This window comes from Euprymna scolopes, chromosome 2 (genome assembly GCF_053919585.1).
Source record: "Euprymna scolopes isolate OS-2025 chromosome 2, ASM5391958v1, whole genome shotgun sequence".
NCBI lineage: Eukaryota > Metazoa > Mollusca > Cephalopoda > Sepiida > Sepiolidae > Euprymna > Euprymna scolopes.
Window position 1 is genome coordinate 200,182,914 of NC_136483.1, and position 27,305 is coordinate 200,210,218.

The 27,305-nt window shown below is 33.8% G+C and overlaps 1 protein-coding gene across 1 annotated transcript; it reads left to right on the forward strand.

The window, feature by feature from the left end:
- Nucleotides 1-13,501: 13,501 nt before the first annotated feature.
- LOC145301684 (ATP synthase F(1) complex subunit delta, mitochondrial-like) lies at nucleotides 13,502-25,755 on the forward strand. Its single transcript, XM_080144591.1, has 4 exons — nucleotides 13,502-13,718; nucleotides 22,029-22,179; nucleotides 23,801-23,889; nucleotides 25,522-25,755. Exons 1-4 carry the CDS (start codon nucleotides 13,587-13,589, stop codon nucleotides 25,642-25,644), a joined length of 495 nt encoding a protein of 164 aa, XP_080000717.1. The 5' UTR covers nucleotides 13,502-13,586; the 3' UTR covers nucleotides 25,645-25,755.
- The last annotated feature ends 1,550 nt before the right edge of the window (nucleotides 25,756-27,305 follow it).

The window sequence follows — 27,305 nt, forward strand, 5'->3', positions numbered from 1 at the left end:
CGAATGTGTGTCCGAGGAATTCCAATGACCTCTTGTTGTATTCACATTTGCTGCTATTCAGTGTTAGGCCTTTTTCGCGTAGTCGTTGAAATACTTTCTGGAGATTTCCGTCGTGGTCTTGCTGGTCCAATCCAAAGCAAAGAATGTCATCACTGATGTTGATGGCTCCCTCAATCCCTGCGAGTGCCTGGCTAATCTCTTCCTGAAATATTTCGCTGGCGGAGTTGACACCGAAAAATAGTCTTTTGTATCTATATAGGCCCAGGTGTGTTGCGAACGTGGTAATGTATCGGGATTCTTCAGCTAGTTCCAACTGGTTGTAGCCCTGATTGAGGTCTAACTTGCTAAAGACACTGGCTCCCGATAGAATGGCCTTCAGCTCATCAAGTGTGGGGGTAGGGTGACGTTCCCTTTTGATAGCTTTGTTTGCCGCTCTCATATCAATGCAAACTCTGATTTTACTTTGGTCTTTCTTAGGTACCACCACAATAGGGGATACCCACGGGGTTGGTCCTTCCGCTTTTTCAATCACCCCCAGTTTCTCGTCTTTCTGTATTAGCTCTTCTATCTCCTTCCTTACATGAAAGGGGACTCTGCAGTATCTCTGAGCGATGGGTGGTATATTTTCATCTATGTGCAGATGGACTTTTTTCTCTTTAAGTTTACCTAAGCCATTGAATAGGTCTGCATAGTCCTCCAAAAGTTTAAGAGTTGTCTGCGGGATTTGTGTGTCAGAGTTGCTGATGTGGTTAACTGGGAACTTTTTTGCTGATAAAAGTTTAAGCTTTTCACATGTTTCCCAGCCAATGATAGGTTTTTCTGGGCTTTTTATTACATGTATGTTAGCTTGGCAGGAGATGCCCCCAAACTCTAGGAGGGTCCTAAATTGGCCTAGAACTGGATTAGTTTGCTTGACACCAAATCCAGATATCACAGTTTTTGTCGGTCGGAGACATGGTGTCGGTTTTAAACACTTGAAATCTGCTTCAGACAAAATGTTGATAGTGGCTCCTGAGTCGGCTAACACATTGAACGTTTGGTGGCTATTGCCAAAAGATATATCAAAACAGGGAAGGTTTTTCATCTTACCTGTATGAAACACATATTCTGTGTCACTGCCGCTGGTTGAGTCCTGCTGGTTGTCCTCGATGCAGTTCACCGGTCGGCGGCTGGTTTGGACTTGTGGACGTGGAGGACGATTTGTTCTACGTTGTCTGTCCTCGTCGTTCATTTTTCTAAAACAGACAGAGGCGAAGTGCCCCCATCTCCGGCAATAAGTGCATTGGCTCTGGAATGCTGGGCAAGACGTTGGTCCTCGTTCATGTGGATATTTCCCGTTGCAATTCCTGCACTGAATTTGCCGGGGACAGTCACGTGTCTGTCGCTGTCCGTACGTGACTTTGTTTACTACTGCAGTAGTAGTTTGTATTGTCGTGTCCTCTAAGCGCATTTGTTGTAGGTGCGCTGTTATTGTTTCCGTCGTCCTGGCATAATTTATCAAGTCGTGTAGTGACATGTTAGAATTTATTAAACCCTTTTGCCGGACCTTTTCTGATGAACAGCCTGTTATCAGTTGAGACTTTATCTCAGCGTTTGCGTCTGCAAAGTGACATGTAGCTGCTGCTTCTTTCAATTTCCGGTAGAAGTCCTCTACATTCGGCGTGGTTTGTTTGATGTTACGGAATACAAATCGGTTGTATTCCGTGTTATTTTGGGGTTGAAATGAGCCTGTACAGCCGAGACGAGTTTGTCGAAGTGGGTTTCGTTTTCTCCTGGTGTGGTCTGTTCGGCTGGTAATTCGTCAATGAGGTCGTTCATCGCCTCACCAACAAACGTTAGCAAAATTGCTTTTTGTCTTTTATCGCTCTCTATGTCGTGGGCGATAAAATAGTTCCTCAATCTGCTAATGTATTTCGTCTATCTTGCTGCTTTGGCTTCTGACTCGCAGTCGAATTCCGGGTAGTGAGGTAGGGCAGCCATGTTTGTTTTGCAACACGTGTGACTGTTTGTTGTTGTTTTTTTTTTTTCGTGTTTTCTTATGTCTATTTTTGTATATTATCTCATCCTCGTCGCCAATGTGATAATCCTTATGGTAAGTAACCGATACTTGCTAGATATCGGTTATTACCATAGTGAGTTTGTAGGATGGACGGAGATTTACGAGAGAGAGAAAACAAACGAGGAAGATCGTGCTCGGTGGATATCAGACTGCCCACCACCCCGGATGTCGCCAGGGGCCGTAACTCCTGTGACACCTGCGGTGGTCTCCCTTTATTTGGTAAAGACATTACAATAGGTTAAGGAGATTAATTTTCTAAAACATTCTTTGTCTTGCTTAGAATAATAAAAATTCTTTGATGTGAAACTCAACCACTTCATTTCATTTCAATGAGAGTTTTTTGAAATTCATTGAATTACAATTTAATTCATTTGCTCTATCTTGCATATCGAGCAATTCTTGTTTAGATGGGATAACTTATAGAATATTACTGCCAGTAATATTTTGTAAACCTACAATCTCACGTTTACATAACCACTGATTGTTAAATAAAAACTATTCCGATATATATATATATATATATATATATATATATATATATATATATATATATATATATATATATATCATATATATATATATATACTTGGTGGAACAATAAAATTGTCGCCCGAAAGAAAACAACACTACAGCTTTATTTTAAAACTTTTATTGAAAAATCAATTCAGGTAACTTGATTATTTAGTAGAGCTAACATCTATTTAATGTAGCCACCTTCAGCCTCAATCACCACCTAGATATAGGTCTGGAATTGGGAGCATGTCTTTTCCACAAGCACTATCACGAGCTTGATGAATACTTGGTGGATGGTGATGATCAGGCTGACTTTGGTAATGTGGGAGGTCATGTTGGTGATGTTCTCGATGTATGACCAAACAAAGTAGTCCAGCAGGTTCAGGTCGGGAGAGGAGGGAGGCAATGAGACCAATGAGAGAAGCGTACAAAGTCGTAGCACTCCTTCTGAAGCCTGGGCTTCTTTGGACCTGTGGGCCGGCGCCGAGTCCTGCTGCCACACTGAGAGCCCGCCAGTGACCACAATGATTGCACCAAGGGATCAATACATTATCCAGCACATCCAGGTACACTTTGATATTGATTTTCAAGCCGACTTCGAAGATGTGAGGCGGCATGATGTGGCCCTCATTTGAAACAACACCCAGGACCATAACCGTGGCCGGAAAATTTGTTTTCATCACCCTAGGCACATGGCAATCGTGGCAATCCAACGATGGATTTTGAGGGTACTGGCAATGGTCCTGTAAATAATTTGGATCGGCAGAGAGCATGAGTTGTACAGCGGTGCACCTCTCATCTCGCTCATTCAACATTGTGTCACTTTCAGACATGATAGAAGGTTCCTATCGCTCTTAGGATTTGCATTCAACTGACCAACTAGTAGATGGTCTTCAACAAAAAAAAGCAGTTTTCATTAAACGGGAATGGAATCATGTCGTCCTTTTTATCGTATCACCTTATGTGTGTGTGTGTATATATATATATATATATATATATATATATATATATATATATATATAGTAAGTAAGTTTGAAAAATATATATGGCAATTAAACTAAATTACTACCTAGCTCTACCTATGTATTGAGCACTGTTGAATAAATACTTAGTTTATGCATAAAATTATACTTTCGTATATTAATTTATGTGATTAAATGAAGTAGTCATAACTATATATATATATATATATATATATATATATATATATATATATATATACATATATATATATACATATATATATATATATATATAATAAGTTATAAAATATATATGGCGATATGTTATAACTTACTACCTAGCTCTACCTACGTATTGAGCTCTGTTGAAGTAAATACTAAAAGTTTATACATGAATCTATACTTTCGTATATTAATTTATGTGATTAAATGAAGTAGTCATATATATATATATATATATATATATATATATATATATATATAAAAGGAACTTTGTCTCTGTGTGTGTGTGTGTGTGTGTGTGTGTGTGTTGTGGACTCAAAAATGCCTGGGCCGATTTTTAGGAAATTTCATATAAAGGTACTTTATGTGCTAGATAGAGTTTTTATCGGAATGTCTTTGATAAATATCGATAATCGAAATGAATGTTTCTGTTTAGAGCACAATTTAATTTTAAACTTTAATTTAAGCAATTATGTAAAAATAATTTTATAAAACCAGCAGAAGGTTCTCTACAGTGCAATGTAGATCACAGTGTATTGTGGACTAAGTCATTGCGAAGCTTCCTCCCGATGCATCATGATGGATCTCCAACTCAAGCAGACAATCAATCAAACTGATTGGAAAATGGGCGATTTCACCGATTTTGATGACAAGTGTGAAATGTTTGTTGATCATCATTCGATCCCAGGCAACATCAGGTTTATTTGTTAATATATATATATATATATATATATATATGTATATATATAGTAAGTTATAAAATATATATGGCAATAAAGCTACACTGAATATTCCGCATTTCATCTACTCTAGGACTCTTCAGGCTTATGCGCGAATTTTGTGGTTTTCTGTCGTTTTTATATACGCCCCTTCTATTGAGATTTTAGTTAGCCAATCAGCTTGAAAGAAAACCCGAATAACAAGAAATATTACGTAGGTATGACATCCTTAGATTTAAAAACTCGATATTATGACCACAAAAGTACATTCAACAATAAAAAAAACACTGTATGAAAACAACGCTAGCAAATAAATACTGGGAATTCAAGGAAAGCGAACATTCGCCGGTAGTCGAATGGAAAATAATAAGAAAAGTTACCACGTATAGGGACCTAGACGACCCATGTAGATTATGCCTTCATAAAAAATTTGCTATCCTGTACTTTAAAGAACACCAACATCTATTAACCTGTAGAAGAGAAATAGCGAACAACTGTGTTCACAAGAAAAATTTAATCTAGGATAGCAATACAAACTAGTTTTAAAACTAAAAAAAGACAATAGAAAATAAACAAATTAATAAATTAAATAAACATGAATATACATAAACGATCACACATATATGTATGTATATATATATATATATATATATATATATATATATATATATATATATATATATATGCATATATATATGTGCATATATGTATGCACATATATATATATTTATATATAAACTAACATAAAAAAAACATAACCTAGATTTAAAACAGGTCAAGAAACTGATTATCCAGGCTAAATAGAGCACACACAAAGGAACAGGTCAACCAGAGGTCAAATAGTCCTTTGTCTAATAAGTGCATGTTCATTGGCTGATAGGAAGGGTGCGGTGGATACTAGAAAGCTGATTCGCTAACTAAAATCTTAATAGAAGGTGCCTATATAAAAACGACAGACAACCACAAAATTCGCGCATAAGCCTGAAGAGTCCTACTTTTGGATGAAACGCCGAATATTCAGTGTAGCTTAATCGCCATATATATTTTATAACTTACTAACTAGCTCTACCTATGTATTGAGCACTTTTGAAGTAAATACTTAAAGTTTACGCATAAATTTATACTTTCGTATATTAATTTTATGTGAGTAAATGAAGTAGTTATATATATATATATATATATATATATATATATATATATATATATATATATATATATATATATATGCTAGCATAATAATAATAATAATAATAATAATAATAATAATAATAATAATAATAATAATAATAATAAATGGTAGCCTGAGCATAAACAGGCACCATACCAAATAATCATGACCAAAAAGAATAGAAAGATCAAGGAGGAAAAGCACCAACCAGACCTCTACTGGATGGGGGCAAAGAGGACTGGGACTTTAAGGAGGCTTACTGCCACCCAAATTCTAGTGAAGACGAATGGTCATTTCCAGTGAGAAGTCAATGACTGTTGCGATAATGCAAATTCATTTGCAAAGATTATAGAAAGAGGTGGAGAGTACTAGAAATCTAGGAAGATTTGTTGTCACTCAGACTCCAGGGAATACCACTGGTTGTTGTTAGTAAGTAATCACTGATAATGACCTATGTGAGAACTCCTAGTGAGTAACAATAATAATAACGTTGGAAATAATCCATACTTTTCCTTTCAATCTCTTTCTCATAGAAAAGATATTGTTAGTCTTTTAATGCTTTATCTGCATTTCCATGGAAACAACTGCCATGGCGTCTTTTGGCTAGGAACAAAGTGTAGTATCTGTTCTGATACTACATTTCACCCTTTTCAGTCCCCGATCAGTTGAGGAGAAATCCTTTATGACTGAGACAATTTTTATTTTTGTTCCCATCCAGAGTGTCCATTTTATGGGAGCTCGATTTTCCCCACATTAAAAACCGACCTTGTGTCTAACTCTGCCCTCGTGGGGAGGCAAGTAAATAGAAACTGTCACGTCGTCTTATGAATTGATTACAATTCTCAATCCTTTTATAGTATTATTGCATTCTCAAACTGAAATTCTCATTAACTCTGATCTTTGAGAGGCTTTCCCCACTCTATGTTGGGTTAGATATGTCCAAGGGAGGTAACTTGGATTTCAGTTTAAGGGAGATAATTCTGCCCTTATAGTCTCAAATAACCATTTATTAATATTATTATTAATATTATTATTATTATTATTATTATTATTAGTAGTAGTAGTAGTAGTAGTAGTAGTAGTGATAGTGGTAGTAGTGGTAGTAGTTAACTTAAAGATCCTAACATATGTTTATAATTGAATTCTTTTTTTTTTTTTTTTTACTTTTTATTATTTTAATCACTTTTATTTGAACATCTTTCAATTAAATTAACATTATATTCCAATCCCAATTTCTTGCTAAAGTGCCCAGGAGTGAGTACAATATTTGGTGCTTATTCAGATTGGCACTCATGGCAGCATTTTAAATTAAAGAAAATACAGAAATGTCTGTATAGTGTACGTACCAGTCACGAAACGAGGACGAAAATTTCCAAAAATCACATAATTTTATCAAGTAGTTTCATTTTTATTCAAGAAAATAAAATTTTACTCTGTTCCCATAAACAGGAAATACATATCAAAATTACAGTCCAAGAGAGATAACTTCCAACGTCACTTAACACAGTCCAATGGTGATAAATTCCAACAGCTCACTTAACTTTAACACAATCAAGTCACCAATAACTACCTTCAGCCGATTCAATAGGACCTTGGCCCCCTGCCAACCCTGTTCTTCTTCAGCGATGTGATCACTCCCTTGGTGACTTGACCTAGGATGGAACCCTCATCAAACAAATAGTTGAACACATTTATCAGAATTGGTATAAACAGCCTAAAATACAATTCATAGGTCAAACCATACAGTCCTAGTTATTTGTTGCAGCTGACCTGCAAGCGACTTCATGAAGGTTAACTAATTTGCATATTCCTTTGAAAAACGAACTTTCATTAATTAATTATTCATTTTTATGGTTTCTTATTAGTTGATTGGCTTCATTTAACTATTATGCTTAATTCTTTTTATGCATAGTTTCCATATTGTGCATATTTGTGCAGAGACTTTTTTTAAAATTGAAATGAAAAACTCAAACACAGTTCCAATATGTTAAAAATATTCAGGTCTGTTGACACTTAAATTCTACTGCGTTTGACATAAGTCAATTGTTTTTTTTTGTGTTTTCTCAACTGTTAATTAGTTTGTACTTTTACCATTTACTCCATTGTTTACAAGCAAATAGAATCAGTCTACTACCTTTTTTTCGGGGGGGGGGGGGGGTGCTAGACCTTCATCGCTATAATTTCAAATAGGGGCAAAGCCCATCCTCATTTTTATATATTTTGGGAATTATTGTAAATGAGGACACTTAGCTAAATTATACCCTCTCTCAACAACAATAACAACAAAAACAACAAAAAAAGAAATTATACCTTTTTAAGGGATTACATGTGTAGTGGTGGTGCAAAAATAGGAAAAATGAATTGTTTTGAGGAAGGAACAAACAACGCGTTAAATTGAATTAAACGAACTAGAATTTATTTTGTGAAGAAACAAATGAAAGAAAAGGGTATAGCATGTGTTTAGTTTGGCGTGCGTCTCTTGCTGTTAAACGGGTGAGAGGGAAAGTCTATTGTTGTAGAGAGAGAGAGAAAGAGAGAAAGTCAATCCAGGCTATGGAGATAGAAAGCGTGTAAGGTGTACGTACTGTCTGTTGACTCTTGAACGTGAATATATCTACGTGTGTGTACGTGCGCGCATATGTTTGTGTGCGCGTATGTGTATGACAAGAAAAATGACTTGAGATGTGAACGTATGTTTTTGTGCAAGACTAGAAAAGGCTCACACACATGCGAACACCTTAAAAAATTGAAGTTAAAAAATTATTTAAAAATTTATAGTGGGGTATCAGTTTCGTATAATGATCTAACATAAAATGATAATCCAATTTCTAAACATGTTGCGTTTGAGCATATAACTGATTTAGTTAAATCTTAGATGTAATCATGTCTTTTTTTTTTTTGTGAAAATGGGTTGGTTACCAGGTGGACTTAGGGTTAATGGCGAGATTAATGGAGTATTTAGAGGGGGATCCTGTTGCAACCTGAACTTAGGGTTGCTGGGAAGGTTTCAAAACTATTTGTCACCACTGAATTAAGGATAGTAGGAAAGTTTGGGTGGACTGTTGTCATGCAGACTTATTGTTAATGGTAAACCTTTCCAATAACTTTAAGATCGTGTGGCAGTAGTTACTTTTTTTAATTTTCCTTAATGAAACATACACAATTTTTCTCCCATAACCAAAAAATACTCTGGTCATATGCCCTTAAAACACTATTTGTTATTGACCAGGAAATATGTGATTATTTTACAATAAATGCATATTGAAACTGATCCCTATTCTAAATTTTAAAATAATTAATTCCCCAAGTTTTTGTGAACACCCCTAATTATTTAAAAAAGAAAAAAAATATTTTGTTGGTCATGGGGAAGTAGGATTATCTGAAGGTCTATTTTTTAAATGTAGATAAAATTTTCTTTTGGATTTTAGAAACGTCTTAATGTTTTGCTTTCTGTATTGTTTCACAGATTTTAATGAACTCATTGTGAGATTTTCATCCCTATTTTTCATTCGTGCCATTTTTTCTATTCATCCTCTTGTGCCATTTTACTTGAGCCAATTTATTTAAATTTGATACAACACATTTCTCTGAATAATTTTGGTGACTGAAATAGAAATTAACCTCCCTTGTAAAAATGATCTGCTCCAAAAATTACTCCAACGCAACAAAATAAAATTAATTAAAAAGAAAAACAATATATATATATATATATATATATATATATATATATATATATATATATATATATACAAGCATGCCACCTGGTGTTTCCCAATCATAAAATGCACTTTTTTTTCTTTTTTATATAGGCATCGCCATTTATCAAGGCCTTGATGCCACTCAAGGATAAGGGTTAAAGAGTGTACAGTAATCAATTGGACAATATAGTAACCGTTAGTAATGGAAATTCGATAAATTTGTTAACTTATATGGAACGGCTCATCAAAAACTTGTTTACGTTAGACTTGAAGACAACCATATTGTAATCAGCTGGAAAGCAGGAAAACAGAAAACAATTCCATAGGCGTGCAGTTCTAATAAAGAAGCTTTGCTCATGGAATCTACGTTTAGGTTTATGTACAGATAAAGAGTGGGGGGAATTATTGATAGTGATTTCTGCTAGACGGGTGTTTCTTGTGAAAGTTTGGCGAGGGGGGACCATAGATTGGAGCTCAGCCGAACACTTGCCATGAAAATAACGATAAAGCAGAGACAAACTCGCAACATTTCTTCTGTGAGAAAGAGGTTGCAGGGAAGAGAAAAGGACATCCCCTATGAGGCTACAAAGTCTATTTTGAACCTTGTCAAGGATATTTTAATTTCTGCACATTTTGTATTTATTATTAAAGAGTCAATTCACTGTTGATTATTATATTGTACACAATATATAGTAAGGATTTGAAAAGTTTCAAAAATATAGATATGACTTGGGGGCCATCAGCTAGAATCGAAACCCAAACATACACCTCTCCAGCATTATTTGTTACCATCTGAATTAAGTCTATTAAAAAGTTTTTAAAAATAATGCTGTTGAATGTGTAAATATATATTTGCTTATTATTTAGAAGTAACATGTTTAGTCAACTTAAACCTGCCAGGTTTCAATTTTGACTTCTTAGCACCTATTTTTACCGGCTAAAGACCAAATCAAATTTGTTCTGCAGGTCCAAATCCCATATATATCAAGTTTCAAGTTTGTATATAAAAAATTGACAGAGTAGCTTAGGAGAGACCGTTCTTCACATAGACACACAAGGTCATATATATATATATATATATATATATATATATATATATATATATATATATATGATGATTGCAACATCTTGTCAGACGAGTGCCACTCCCTTAGGCACTGAAAGTCCATGAGCTGAAAATGACTTTAGTCCTGCCGGCAAAATTCACACGTTCAAACAGACATTACACTGAAGACGGTCATTAGTATACATACATATATATATATATATATATATACATGTACGCATACATACATATATACGCATACATACACATACACACATACATATAACACACATATATGCATGCATACATACATAGACAATACATAATACACATACATATACATACATAAACATACACAAGACGGTCAATGGCATACATACATATATATATATATATAAATGCAAATGCTTTCGACGGTAATTCTTGGCCTGAAGACGTAATCCCCCAACGTGGGTGATTACAGAAACATGTATGCACATATGTAGCCATTAATGTTTATATAAATAAAATTAATAAATGCAAATATACATATATACACATACACACATACATATCTGTAAATATACACACATGTATACATATATATATACACAATGCATAATACACATGCATACATACACATGTACATACATATAAATACACACACATATACAAATACATACACACATATACATACATATACACATATGTACACATATGCACATATATATACATACACTTGCCTACATATACATACACATACATGAATATGCACTCATACACAAACATGCACATACATACATGCACATATACACGCATACATATACATACACACATGCATATATACACATACACACACACATGCATATATGCACATACATACAAACAATATATATATGTATATACATACACACACTTACATATATACATACATATACACATATACACATAGATATACACACATATACATACACCTGTACATGAACATACATACACCTATACATACATATATACATATAATGGTGGCAGATCAATTACTACATGCTTCCAGCATTTCAAGCCTACATGCGTCACAACTTTTCCATGGCTGAGGGAGTATCTATACACAGATGATGTTACAGAGTTTTAGCTTTGTACGACAGCTAAATCTCTCTCTCGGTTTAAAATGTTGACATCCAGCAACAAGCAAGAGCAAGATAGCCAGCAACAAGTCAAACTGCAGACCAGCTTAATGCGGGTACTGGTCTCCCGCTTTATGTTTTTTTTGTTTTGTTTTTTTTAATCTAAGATTTGCTTCTCCTAGAGGGGTTGCCTTCACCACGGCTTACAGGAGCTCTCTCCACCCCACATACACATGACAATAAACACATGCGTACATACAGATGTACGCCAACATACATATGCATGTGCACACACATACAACCATAATCACGTGGAGGCACACAAATACGCACATACATACATATACCTATACATACGTACACACACATATACATGTAAAATACACATGAACGAACATTCCAAAAGTCATAAATAGTAAGTGATCAGCGGCTGGACCGTTTTTGCCCCTTTTCCTTCCTTTTTTTTTTTTTTTTTAACTGAAAAGCTTGTTTTAGACTCACACATATGCAGTACATGATAATGATGATGATCATGTTAACAAATTCACACATAATTTTCCAAATAACTCAACGTACAAATCAACAAAAAAACCACAGTCCAATTAATATGATTTACAGACGCTTGGATTTATATATATATATATATGTACACAGGGTGACCTAAAAAAACGGGCCCAACTCTAATTAGACCCTATTTCTTAGTGTTTTGTCCGAATTAATTCAAAACATCACAACACTAGGGTCTTTGGCCTTTTTCCTCCGTTGACTGTAAAATGCTCAGAAAAGCAATTGAATGTCCTCTGTTTTTTTGGGGGTCACCCTGTGTATGTATGTATATATATACATATATATATATATATATATATATATATATATATATATATACACATACACACATACCCACACATATATACACACACACACACATGCACATATATATATATATATATATATATATATATATATATATATATATATATATATATATATATATATATACTAGAAAAAGTACCCGTCATTGACTGGGTTCAAAAACAGCCTACTGAAAATGGACTCTGATTTATGAAAGTATGATAGGTTATGAAAAGGAAGGGTTGTAAAGAGATAGCTTCGAATTTGGGGGTATTAAAACCAAAGCAAAATATGATGAAATTAATATAAAATAGATAAACCCCATAATTTATTATACCATACCTGTTCACACTGAAACACTTATCACAATATTCTGTGGATCTATATTAAAAAACCTTGTTAAACTTTGTGACATATTTCCATTCTATGGGGGGGGGGGAAGGCGCGAACGAACACCCCATAATTTTATTATACCATATTTCTTAAAACTGAAACATAATTATCAAATGCAGATAGATATGAAATGTCTTTATTAAAGTTTGTGCCTATTTCCATTCTATGGAGGCCAGGCACAAACGCAGACTCCACAATGTTATTATACCATCCCTATATAAGTTAAAACATACTTATCAAAGTATTCTCATGTACATCTATATCAAAAACACTTGTAAACGTTTGTTTTGAAATTTTTAAATTTTTTACTTCCATACATTGTGGACCAGGCGCGAATGCAGATCCCCACAATTTTAATGAACCATTGTTCTGCCAGATCAAACATACATATTCCTGTGTCTCGATACATCTTCTATCATTATATATAATCTGTTTTTTAAAATAGTCAACCATTTAGGAGCCTATTCGTGACCAGACACACACACACACACACACACACACACACACACACAGCTTTATATTATAGATATATATATGTATGTATATATATGCATGTATATATATAGAGAGAGAGATAGATAGATAGATAGATAGATAGATAGATAGATAGATAGATAGATAGATAATCATATATAAACAATATAAACAAATATACAGATAATCATGGAAATCATATAAAAAGCGGTTTGTAAATGGGTTGGCGTAAAAAGTAAAACTTTTTTTAGATAGACGCCATCTGTGTAATCAGGGAAGATAACTGTGCTTCTATTTCCGGTTCCGTTTCTTCTGACGACTTCAAGGGCAAGTTGCGGCATTCTAAGCAAAGAACACCGAAGAGGCGAAAACACCGACAGAATGGCTTTGGCTCGTCAAGCTCTCCGACTCAGTTCTTTTCTTCGACATGGAAGCCGTTTGGCTGCCGCTTCCATGCCGTCACAGACGAGAGGTTATGCCGACATGGCTTTCACTTTTGCTAGTCCCGGAGAGGTAAGCATTTTTTTTTTTTTTTCAAACTGAAATCCAGAGGACACCCGTCCATTTCACGTGTGCCTTCCTCTTTCAATCACAAAAACTTTAGATTTTTTTTTTTGTTTTAATAAAATATTGTATTTAATTATTAAACATGTCTTATGGATCTTTGTCTTGGAATTTAATAATTAATTTAAAAGTCGGATAAAAATCAACAATATTCACTTTGCATAATGAGATTTTAGGACTTTGAAAAGATGTAAATATCTTGACCTTTTTCGTGTCCTTTTTTCTTTTTTTTCTTTTCCTTTTTTTTCTTTTCAATTTACTTTTATTTTATGAAATTAAAATTTGAAATTCGATAAAAAAAAAAGTATTATTAAATATATTTGGTTTGAAAACTGGTGAAAGTGATTAAAAAAATGCCGTTGATAAAGAAAGGACGAATTTCGGACTACTATTCTCATATTGTTTTTCCATAATTTTTCGGCCGATATAACCTCCTACCTTCTTCAGGTACATATTTTTGTACTTGGTAACCTTCCAATTGAACTTGACTATAAATCTTTGCAAGTTCAAGAAAGATATACCTGATCAAGGTCGGAGGTTACATCGGCCGAAACGTGGGTATAGCATAATCAAGATGAAAACAAGAGGCTGAAGAATCCAAATTATCATCCTCGTCTAAAAAAAAAAAAAAAAAATTGAAAACAAAATCTGACAAGATACAATTCAATTAACAATTTTTGTTAGCATATTCGAATATTTAGACAAAATTGAATAATTTTATCGTATTTTTATTGAAGAACGATCGAAGGGGGTACAAGTGCTTGTAGTTCGTCGGAACATTCACGATTAAAATACTTGTAGAACATGCAGAGGGATGCAACATTTTGTCGATGGGACAGAGGTTGAAGCCGAGATGACAGTTCAGGACCTATCAGGTTAGCAACTCTCTTTTAAAGCCTGTACAGGAGTGAGAGACAAGTAGCAAATGTTCCCATGCGGAAATTTTATAGTAAGCCCCACTCTCCCCAATGGTTTACTTCTATTTGCGCACATGCCATTGCTCAAAGGCAGCATGCATACCGCAGATTTAATTGACATAAGTCCAGTTCAAACAGACAGAAGTATATAGAAGCTAGAAGTAACGTTAAGAAAGAAATAACGACAGCTAAGAGAAAATTTACTGAAACCACTAAAAAACACATCGAAGCACAGAAATTAGGAACTCATGACTTCTGGAAAATCTACAACAGTGTAGTAAATGATGGGCAATCAATAATTCCCCCACTAACCAACAATCACGAGGTTGTTTGCTCAGCAACCGACAAGGCTAATAGACAGTCTAAAATCACCCCTGCTCAGGTGCATGCTATCATAAAAAACCTTGACACTTCAAAAGCATGTGGACCTGATCTCATCCCAGCTGTGCTATTAAAAAAGTGCTCAGCCGAAGTAGCTCCAGTTCTCTCCAAACTCTACAACAAATGCCTTAATGAATTATGCTTTCCGGGCTGTTGGAAAACTGCTTCTGTAGTACCAGTATTCAAGAATTCTGGCGAAAGAACTAACCCATCAAATTATCGTCCCATTAGCCTCCTCCCACTTTTCGCCAAAATATTTGAGACCTTAATTAACCATGCTCTAGTCCGGCACCTTACAGATGCTAAACTTCTGACTGACCAACAATATGGATTTAGACAAGCCCGTTCCACAACAGACATCCTAACTGTGATCTCTGAACGTATATACCATTCACTGGACAAAGCGGGGGAGGGCAGAGTGGTAGCTCTAGATATATCTAAGGCTTTTGACAGGGTATGGCATGAGGGTCTCCTCAGGAAAATTAGATCATACAGTATCACTGGTAGAATACTTAACATAATTAAATCCTTATTAGATAAGAGAAAAATCCAGGTTGTCCTCGACGGTCGTACATCTAAACAATATGATATAAATGCGGGAGTGCCTCAGGGGTCTGTCCTTGGACCTCTATTCTTCCTAATATTTATTAATGACCTCCCCGACAAAACTGCCTCTGAGATGGGTATATATGCTGATGACACCACACTCTATAACAGGCATGACAGGAAAACAAATGAACACATAACTAAAGAAATGGCAAAAACACTAGAGGATGACTTCCAATCTGTAGTGGAATGGGGACAAAAATGGTTGGTCACATTTAATGCTGCCAAGACTAAACTGGTTTCCTTCAATAATTACAAGAAACCTTCTGCCATTAATAGCAATGGCCAACGACTCTTTATCTGAGAGTACATCTTTTAAACTGCTTGACTTAACGTTCACAGGAAACATGAGTAGGAACAATTACATTGAGAACATTGTCAGGGCCGTTGCGAAGAAGGTAGGTTCTCTCTACCGTGCTAGAAAACTACTGACACCCGAAAGTATCCTGTACCTCTATAAGAGCACCATTCGCCCAGGAGTATTGTTGTCACATTTGGGCTGGTACATCTGCTGCTAGTCTCTCGCTCCTAGACAAGGTTCAAAAGAGTCGCAAATCTGATAGGCCCTGAACTGGCATCTAAGCTTCAGCCTCTGTCCCATCGACGAAACGTTGCATCCCTCTGCCTGTTCTACAAGTATTTTAATGGTGAATGCTCTGACGAACTGCAGACACTTGTGCCCCCACGACGTAGACACCCTCGACAAACCCGACAGGCAGCTAAATCCCACCCCCACACAGTAGAGATCTCTAGATGTAAACGATCTTTCTACTCCAGTAGTTTCTTCCCCAGAACCGCTAGACTCTGCCCAAATCCCAACATAGTGCCCCAGTAGTTGCTGCCCGTGATAGTAGCCCCCTACACCAAAGTGGCTTGTTTGTGGTGAAAATGTAATGGAAAAATAATTTAAAAAAAGATGCGCCCAAATGTGACAACAATACTCCATACATGACCAAATGGTGGACTTATAGAGGTACAGGATACTTTCAGGAGTAAGTAGCTTTCTAGCATGTTAGCGAGAGCCCACCTTCTTCGCAGCAGTCTTGGCCATGCTCTCAATGTATCTATTCCAGTTCATAATGCTGTTTCTCAAGATCCTGGTCCTTTCACGAATTGTGGTGTGGATGCTGCATCTGAGAAATGACGAAGGGATTTCATCTTTTGCTGATCAAGATCTGATTCCATTTTTTAAGTACCAATTAAAGTAGCAATACCAGACACCATAATGTTCAGCGCTGGACAAGGCACACACTGCTACTTAATTTGACACTCATAGTTTTTAAATCAATAATAAGTACATTTCTCCTACCTCCATCAAACTAAAACTTATATAACTGGATTCACAATAAAATTTTCTTTAAAATGGTATTTTCATATGTTTGTTGTGATTTGCATATTCGAAGAAATCGCTATTTAAATCCAACTATTAACGACAAAACCTGTCAGCATAGCATGTCTGCTGGCAGTAGATCACTTTTTGCAAATAAGCAGTCGGGGTATGTTCACATAAATACTCCAAGCGGAAGTTGTACCCGTCGACAACGTTTCTTGTTGTTTTAGCTAATTACATTTAGCTAATCAGGGAAAAGAATTTTCTTTGTTACGAAATTTGAACCACTACACGTACATCTTTTCAGTCAAAAGTTAGAATATCTCAAAGTTGTAGTACAAAGGTAAGTAAAGATAGAAACTGTGTTTAAACGCTATTTAATAGCGAAATTATTAATTTCTTTTGTCCTAAAATTTGAAAAGAATTGGATAAAAACTTTCTATGCACGCATCAAAAGAAGTCGTGATGAACGCATAGAAACGAGATTTTTTTGGTGTGCTGAGACGCACACAAAAAAATCTGTAAACTTCAATTAACTTACGAACATGAAGTATTCATTTTATTTTTGTTTTCATTTAGAAAACACAAGTTTTTAATTATCGAAAAGAATATTTAAAAAAAAAAATAATAATTTGAAAAAGAATGACAATGACCATGCTTTTAAATGAGCTAAAAGACACAAACCACTTATCATTTAAGTAAAAGAATAATTTTTATCAGGTTTGTTTTACAATCCACAGAGGTATGAAAAAGTGGTCAAAAAACAAATATATAATAAAAAAAAATGTTACCAAAGGCAACATACTCTTCTACCTACATTGATAAATTTTTGGTGTTGTAAATGTTTATTCTGTTCAAAAAAAAAAAGTTGTGTCGAGCATTACATGAGAACAAGAAAAAAATGGCCGTTATGTCTCTTGAAGTTTCAACAATGACTTAAAAATAAAAAATTATACAAAATAATGATAGAAACTCACCCAATAATTGTCACAATAGCTTAAAAAGAAATATAATTATCCTAATTATTTTAATGAACTTGAAAACAATTGTAATCTGTACAAAATTTCCTTTCATTTGATATGCTACAAGCCATATTTTGTTAATTTCTTTGAATCGTGTCGTGGTAGACATCTTGGATTTCTTGGTTGCTATCTTGGATTTTTCACAGTGTAATGATGGCAAATGATAGTCTTCGAAAATAATATTTCACATGATGATAAAGCTCTACCTCCCATTTCTTTAACTGTTTTTTTTTTTCATGCTTCTACTTAAAGCCGTTAAAATAAAACTTAATTATGCTAATTAGTTTAATGCACTTAAAAACACAATTGTAATCTGTGCAAGTTTTACTTTAATTTGATATGCTACAAACCATATTTTGTTAATAATTTCTTTGAATTATGTCATGGTAGCCATTATGGATTTCCTGGTCGCCATCTTTGATTTTTTTTTTTTTTTTTTTTTTTTGATATGATAATGACGAATGATAATCTCCATCAGAATAATTATTATGATGATGAAGTCTTACCATTTTTCTTAGCTGTTTTTATGATGTTTCTACTTAAAGCTGTTAAAATGAAACTGGAATATGCTAATTAGTCCGTAAGTTCCCAAGTGAGATGGTTGTAAATAATGCCAACTGAACCTTCGTGGTATTATGATGATATGTTTAAAATTTTATAATATTTTAAAAAGATTTGAAGATACAGTTTTTTTAAAGATGGGTTAATCTGTAAATTGTGCAAATTTCCAACCATTTTCAGTCACAAGCTTATATGCATTTGAATAGGACTGACTTAAGGCAAAATGTTCAGTGAACCACACATTTTTTGATACTTTGAATTGTCATAACTCCAATTCTAATGGACCGATTTTTAAAAACTAAAAATATTATTTCTTTGTTTTGGATGCTCTTTTCAATAATGCTTGATTTGAGTTTATTCAATCTAAAGAAAAAATGGTAATTAAAGGTCAAGATCAGATGTGATAGAAAAAGATTACATTCTGTGGTTTTTGAAAAAAAAAAAAAAAAAATGAATACCAGTAGCAAGTTTGTGTGTATGAAGAGGAGTTGGATATGAGTACACGTTCCCTGTCTGACTCCAGCTCATCAGATGTGCTTTAGCGTCCTAGCTAGTCAAATGAATGAACCTCCCCCTCTCTCTCTACCAATAGAAAGCCTCCAAAATGCCTAATCCTCATCTTCAATGTTTTATCCTCAGCCTCCTTGGAAGGACATCACCCACACTCTAAGCTCAACCCCTTTTTTCTTTATTTCCCATTTAGATCCCACTCCCACTTAGACTGACCTGCTTGTTTTTGGTTCAAAACAAACTGGAAAATTCATATACTGCTTGAATGTCTGCTGGATATTCTCCATGATTGTCTTTGGTTGGTACAGGTGTTTGTCGGGACAACCTTACATACGGATATTTGACACTACATGTAAATCTTGACCAAATATTCCAAATAAAATTGTATTTAAAGCTCAAATAAAATCCACTCACCATGAGTCATATGAGGAATGATGCACTTTCTAGTGATGTCACCTCAAGAAACAGCACTTAGCTTGATACTCCACCAGACCAGATGGATTCTTGTCTTGGAATCTATTAAAATTCAGAAATGACCCCAAGAAAGATAAATTATAACATAGCGAAGATTAACTATAACTTAATGAATTGTGACCAATTTCGGAGATGAAAATTGTTCTTCAATGCTTTACAAGATTAACGTTTGAAAAATGGAAGAGAATCTTGTTTGGATGTTTATGTGTCTCGTATAGAATTTATGTGTTAGCCCCAAGAAGTCTCTTGATTTCTGAGAGCTAACTGAAGTAAAATAAAAAAAAATAAAGTGATACTATATTTAGACATGGTCTAACATTCACAACCAATCAAGGGAGATTATTCCTTCCAACTGAAACGAACCCTGCTACACGCTCTTTCCTTACCCTAACCATCATCTATTGAACACTCATTCTAGTCCACAAATAACAAACTAATAAAAATCAAATAATTAAAACAAAAAATTTTTAGTGACAAAAAAGATTCATTAAAGGAGTATTACTTTGAAATTTTAAAATTTAAAATCTTTAATGCGTTATCATATTTGCTTTAATGTCCAGCTGGCATGTGTTGAATGGCTTTTAGAAATTGACTTCTGAACTAGATGATCATTATTTAAACGACATAACCTGAAATGTAACAGATTTTCTTGTTCTTATCCAGCAATTTCTCCCATTTAAAAAAAAAAAAAAAAAAAATCTGTATAATAATATACATACCCATGATGAAACGAAAATATCATATTCCAGAAATCATGTAAATTGATCAAGTAGTTTTATTTTTAAACAAGAAAATCATTTTTTTTTTTGAGTATCCAAAGAGTGAATTTCTTGTCTGCCATTTTGAAAAAAAAAATCTGAAAATAAGGGAGATAACTGCAATAATTCATACTAGATTTGTTGTACTACCTACAAATTCTCATTAATCTCTTAAAAATGATTTTTTGTCAAAATAAAACTTGATTAATTTATGTAATTTTTCAAACATAGATATGTACATACTAATTTGTAAAAATTGGAAAAAATATCGAGTAGAATTTTAATTAAAAATAAAATCAGTTTTCATATTTTGCCAATCCCCCATTCATTATTACTCTGTTAGATGATAGACTGACTTATCTCCCCTTGCTTTATCAGATTTCAACTATTTTTAAATGGCCGAGAACAAAATACAATATTTCTGCCTGATACTTGAGAATATCAAAGTTTTCTAGTTAATTTATTTGGAACTACAATTTTCACCTATTCCCCTAGCTGTATATATTTCAACAGTGTCTCTAAAAGATCATTGACTAAACGTATTAGAATTGAAGAACCCGTCTAATAACTTCCAATATTAGCGGTTAGGCACTATTCAACGTGATATGAGTTCTAGCTATCACAAACCAGCCAAGTTTTAGGTGTGAAAATGGATGTCATGAAATTCCCTTTAATTTCAATTTATGATCTCTCGTTTATTTTGATAAAATTAAAATCTAAACAAAACTTTTTTCCTCTGATAAACATCCAATTCTTGTGTTGATTACAAGTTGATTTTTTTCTTTTTAGATAATTTTTATTTTATCAACTTTGCATGAAAAGAGCTATGTAAAAGATGTTTAAAACCGTTTGAATTATGCAAATACCATCAGTAGTTCAAAAGTTATGAGGATTTTAAGTGCAAAAATTTATGCTTTTCCGTGGACATTTTTCTTTAGAAAAAGCGAGCTAAATTACGGACTTTGGCATTTCAAGGAATTCAGTAATTTTGCCACCATTTATTTATTTTTCAAGTTATTCTCATAAAACTTGTCACTCTTATGTAAAATTGTGTGCTATTTCTGATTATGCAGTCAAATCTGATGTATCTCTTTACCATAAGCCATGAATTATAAATTACGATGTACAGATTTCAATTTTTTGAAACTGGCATATGGTATCATACAGTGGGTGTCTATTCATGAACAAAACTAAGTATTATAGTGGTATTTAAATATAGCTTTATTGAGAGCAGGCATTTTCGTGCCTCCTCACCAAAGGAGAGCTTAATCTGGGTGTAGCCATTGAATGCCTAAAGAGCATTCATGGCTGGTATTTACTACTTCTCTCAAACAAAGTAGATAGAATTAATCTCAGAAATAAATCGAAAATTTTTCATATAGATTTTGGATTTCTGTAAAAAATGGAAATTTCCATAGTCGGCCAGAATTTATGCATTTTAGGAACAGTCCAATTTTCAATTTTGTAAATCCTCTCTATCTGGCCCAAAATTCTACCTCTATTTTCTGAGATGCAGCCATAAATTGTACTCTACATGAATCCTTGAATGTAGCTTCCACAATACCAGGATACCAGGAATCCTGAGAAGCATAATTTTAATCTGGCAATATTTTGTGATTTTGTTTAACATTTTTTCCTTTCAGTTTTTTGTATATTTTTTTTTTTTTTTTTTAAATCTTTTTTTTTTTTCCTGTTTTTAGGTTTACTACAACAACGCAAAAGTGAACCAAGTCGATGTACCGTCTTTGTCTGGAAATTTCGGTGTCCTTCCTGACCATGTCCCGACACTTGGCGTCCTCAAACCAGGTGTTGTTACAGTTTATGAAACTGAAGCTACCAAAAAATACTTTGGTATGTTTTTTTTTTTTTTCTTAATTTTTTTTCCCCAAATTTCAATCCTCAAAATAAAATTATCAAACAAACATATCGTCAGTATCTGCATCAATTTACAACATTTTAGATTAATTTTTTGAAGTAACTTTTTAATTTTATGAAATATTCTAATGACAAAACTTTTTTAAGTAATTCGATTAAATTTACAAAAAAATCTGATGGAATGTTGAAGACAATAAAACTGTTGCATTTATGAATTTTTGAGACGAGGATTGGTTATTTGGATTCTTTGGATGACTGAATTTTAAAGGGGGTCCTTTATTTAATACAATTCAGTTGTAAAGTTACACTGTTCTAGAGGTTGAAGGTTCAATCCTCAGTGTGGGCGGCAATCTAAAAATACAATTACGAATTAGGACTTCTACACATGCTTGACTGAACGAGAACATGCTACTCCCCTCAATTAAATAAAGGCTTCTGTTCGAAAGTTAGTGTAGATTCCAGAGTTCAACAGAAAAATAGCTGAGTTTGACAAGCTACACCTCAACAAGGTAGAAGGTCACATCGACTAAAATGTGAAAATCAAACTGAAGATGAGAACAGTAGTCTGAAGAATCCAAATAAGTCTGCAGGCTGAGAAAGTACCAAACCTGAAAAGATGTTGAAAATACAACACGCAAACATGTGTGACAACAGTTTTCTACTGATGTTATTCAAACTGCCAAAAAATCAGATCATACTTTTGTGCTTGATATCATGTCTACAGAATCTTTCCATTATCAAAAAGCGAGAAAGAACTTATTCCTTTGATTTATTGTTATTCATCATCAGCAGCATCCTCTCCATCCATCCATTGGATGACTTCTAGAAATGAACTTTCAAACTAATCTCTGTTTATCCATCTTTCTCTCAAGTCTTCTTTCCATGTTTTCCATGGCATTCTCCGGTGAACTGAACCTGCTACCTCAACTGTTCTACATCTAATTAACCTAAGAACTCTCATCCATTATTTCAATGTGGCCATATCATCAAAGTCTCCAGTTGCGCATACATTTCCCCATACAGTTCTGATTTAATCTTCCTCTGGGGTCAGTCCTGGATATGACCTAAAACTATATCCGAGGCCCCACCTTGCGGGCTTTGGGGAGTGTGGAGCCACCCTTTAATTACCATTGCTCCCAGGTCCACTCGGACCCGGAGTGTTAGTACCTGTTAGGGTCCCAACTATGGGTTAAATAGAATCCGACTTAAAACAAAATATACTCCATTAAAAATCGTTCCTCAAAATAACTTGATTCAGCATTAAATAACCTGAAAAAGGTTGATATGCCGTAAAACAACCAACCAACCAATCCTCTGAGGTCATTAGAATAAAACCCATCTCGCATGAAACATACTTCATATCATTCTCATATTTTCTCCATGCAACACACGTCCTCAACCCTTATTGGACAGATTGAATAAATAAACTCTCATATCTGTTATAAAGTTGTGTTAAATATGTACTTTTTTGCTAACAACTCTGACATATAACACTGTGACAGGTGATTACAAATAAAGTATTAGTATTAAAAAACAATATTATTAAAACAATATTAATGGTGATTATCTTTTTTTTCCTTTGATTTATTTTTTACAGTGAGCAGTGGATCAATTACAATCAATCAAGATTCATCTGTTCAAATATTGGCCGAGGAAGCTCACCCACTTGAAAATTTAGATCCTGCTGTAAGTAAATCAATTCTTTTTTGAAAAACAAATTTCTTTTGCCCTATCGTGATGTGTGCCCTGCTTCTTGCTCGATAAAATCGATTTGTTTTTCTCAACAAAATGATCAGTGGTCATTGGATGAAATGACTTATGATTTCTCTTTCCCTTTTATTAATGACACAAGAATGTTTTCGTACTATTTCAGAAAATATAAGCAAAATTAAATTAACATCAGAAAAACCTTACATGGATTAATCAACGTTTAAACAATGTTAATTGTCTTATCATGGGTTCAACAATAACTTCAAATATAATTAAATGGAAGGCTAGTATACTTAAAGAAATTGTAAAAAATAAATTAATAAAAAAGTAAAAAATATGATAAAAAAAAATTAGTAGTAAAAATGCCCTTTGGCAAACTGACAACAATTAAAATATTTGTCTGACATAAACACATATTGTTGAACCCATGACGAGACTAGTAACCTCATCATAACATTGATTAATCCATGTTTTTCTGATATTTATATAATTTCACTTGCTCTACATATCTATTGAGCACTTTTGAAAATTTTTTTACTTCAATACATTTGAACTTATTTAATTATATATAGATTACTAGCAGGCAACTCAGCATTGCCTAGTTATAAAATGTGCTTAAATATGATATTTTAATTTATGCAGAATTCATATGTACTATTATAGAGCCAATTCTCTATTGTATGCAATATGTATTATAATAATTTCAAAAGTAAAAAAAAATCGAAACCAAAATATGTAGCTTTCCAGCATTATTCATTACTGAGCCACGTGAATACGCATATAAAAACTCTAAAAGTAGCATTCTTAAACGTATAAATGTATATTTGCGCATGCATAGAGAAGCACTTTAAGTCAACTTGTTCCAACCAATTTCAATTTTGACCCATTGGCAGCTATTTTTACTGATAAAAACAAATCGAATTTGTTCCACAGGTTCAAATCCCCTATATAACAAGAGTTTGGTAGACGCCATTCCTCAGGCAAACGCAGACAGATCAGATCATTTTCCTATATGCTAGCAGGGTGACTTAACGTTGCCCAGGATTGAATGATGATCAATGAATATTTCACACATATTTTTATTGTCATTCAAAAATCAATGAAATAGCCTATTTTTTCAATTAAATTGATTGCCTGCTCGACTTGGGGACCCATCACGCATCACCAAGCTTCACATATCTTTCACAGTAACTAAATTCATCTACCATCTATGGCAACACCTAAAAGACTGTAAATGACCAAGTTCTCTCTTTTCTGATCCTGAGCAAGTGGTACAATGGAGAAAGGTGTCTGGTTGCTTTTAATGCATCTAAAACTAAGCTTCTGTCTTTACATCATCAATGCTCTGATCCCCATCTGGCATCAATTGAAATGAATGGCTCTCGTCTTGGGAAGGCTCCATGTTTTGACAAGCTTCTGGGCTTAACCTTTGCTGCTGATCTGAAATGAAACACATACATCAAACATGTTGCCAAGGTCGCTGGAAAAATGGTGGGGTCCTTCTACCGCTTCAGCTCCATGTAAGAACATCCGTCTGACATTTATGCTTTGTCCTTTTTTTTTTCATTTCATATTTCTCTTCTAATTGGTTGTATTGTTTTGTTTCAGGCGATTCGTGATGGATTTGCCAAAGCCCAGCAGGAATTCAGTTCTGCTTCCACTGAAAAAGACAAAGCTGAAGCCCAAATTGCATTAGATTGTTATGAAGCTTTACAAAAGGCTTTAGAATAAACAAAAAAACAATGGATTTCTTTTATTTAGTTTTTTGTTTACCAACAAAAAAATTCATAGGTGATATTTTCAGCAAATTTGTCTTCACGGAATAAAAAAATTTTAAGTCTATTTTTGTTTTCATTTTTTTTTTTTCCACCCATTTTACTGTGTTAAACTAAATTTGAATTGGACGTACATATCTCGTGTGAAAGGAAGAAGTAATATTATATAGGTTGGCCTCGGTTATACTCGAAAATGGTCAATGTTTTTTAACTTTGGTAGGAGTGTGAGATTACTGCCAGCAAGGTTACAGGTCACCATTTAGATTTTTGGGGAAATAATCTTCATACAAAGAATGAGAACATAAATGAGACGTGAGACTGAATAAATCCACTTGACAACATAAGGATGGGCCAAAGTGTTAGCTTGGACTTTTCCATATCGAATATGAAGTATTTAAAAACTTATGGCATGGCCAATAACTCAAAAACTGATTGTGTGGAAATTTTACATGGTGCTTTATCAAAAATTCTCTGATGCATACGTTAAATTTGATAAAATTCCATCCAAATTGAAGTCATGACTAACTTTTCAAGGTCAAAGGTTAACATCAAGGTCATATAAGATTGAAGGACTTCATTGGTTACAATATTAACCAAGTATTTTGGTTTTTATAATGAACGAAACCGGAGTTATCCCCAAAAGTATGACTTCCACCTTTTCCTTTACCATAGACCTCGATATACAAAAATGAAATCAGTTTTAGATTATTGCTAATATTTTGATCGATGATTGGTCAGGAAATGTGGACGCTGTACACGAACATAATTACAAACTCTGTTGAAAGCATAAGCTCCATGATGGAGCTAATTATATGATGCTTAAAGGCGGATAATCTCCACAAATTTACATGTTTGAAATTTTAGGTGTTCCAAACTCTTCGAGATCAAATGTCAAGATGCGGAACTTTATTGTCTAAAATATTGGTCCAGTTACGAGTTTCTACAATGAACTGAACCGAATTATTGGCAAAAATGTGACTTTCATCTTTTCCGTTACTTTGTTGACCTTAGATATCCCAAGATTAAATCAATTCAAATCACCATGATCAATATCTTGACTAAGTTTGGTAAAGATCAGTTAATCAATTTGGACGCTAGACCGTACACAAGCTTAATGGCTGTACTTCCCACATACAAAAATTCAGGTTATTAAATAAAATTACCGTGGGAATTCCACGGTAGTTGAAAATTTTTAAAACATGAATAAAATAAATAAAAAAACATAAAACAAATATCGAATTTTAAAACTTTTTTTTTTTTTTTTTTTTTTCCATAAAAATTCAACACATTTTTTTTTGTTTTTTTTTCTGAATAATTTTATGTATAAATTATAAAGGAACAGATGTCAATTCACTTGCACATTTTTTTTTAATTTAAAAAAACTATATAACCAAAAGAATACTGCTTCCTCTCAACATTGCTATTTTTATAAAATAGCCACTTTGAAACTGTAAACAGCCAGCCATTATTTTTATTTTTTTTTTCTTAATTCTTAAAGAGCGACTATACAAGGTAGTAATTCGTTAATTAATGTTTTATGATTTTTTTAAATTTTTTTTTTGTGACACTGGATGTATGGACAATTAAATTTATATTTAGATATTGGCAAAACCATGC

What these genes read in the sequence shown, in the direction of transcription:
- LOC145301684 (XM_080144591.1), top strand. Translation starts at nt 13,587, where the DNA reads ATGGCTTTGGCTCGTCAAGCTCTCCGACTCAGTTCTTTTCTTCGACAT. An exon ending in CTTTTGCTAGTCCCGGAGAG is followed by an intron (nt 13,719 to 22,028) that starts GTAAGCATTTTT and finishes TCCTGTTTTTAG; the next exon opens with GTTTACTACAACAACGCAAA. An exon ending in AGCTACCAAAAAATACTTTG is followed by an intron (nt 22,180 to 23,800) that starts GTATGTTTTTTT and finishes TATTTTTTACAG; the next exon opens with TGAGCAGTGGATCAATTACA.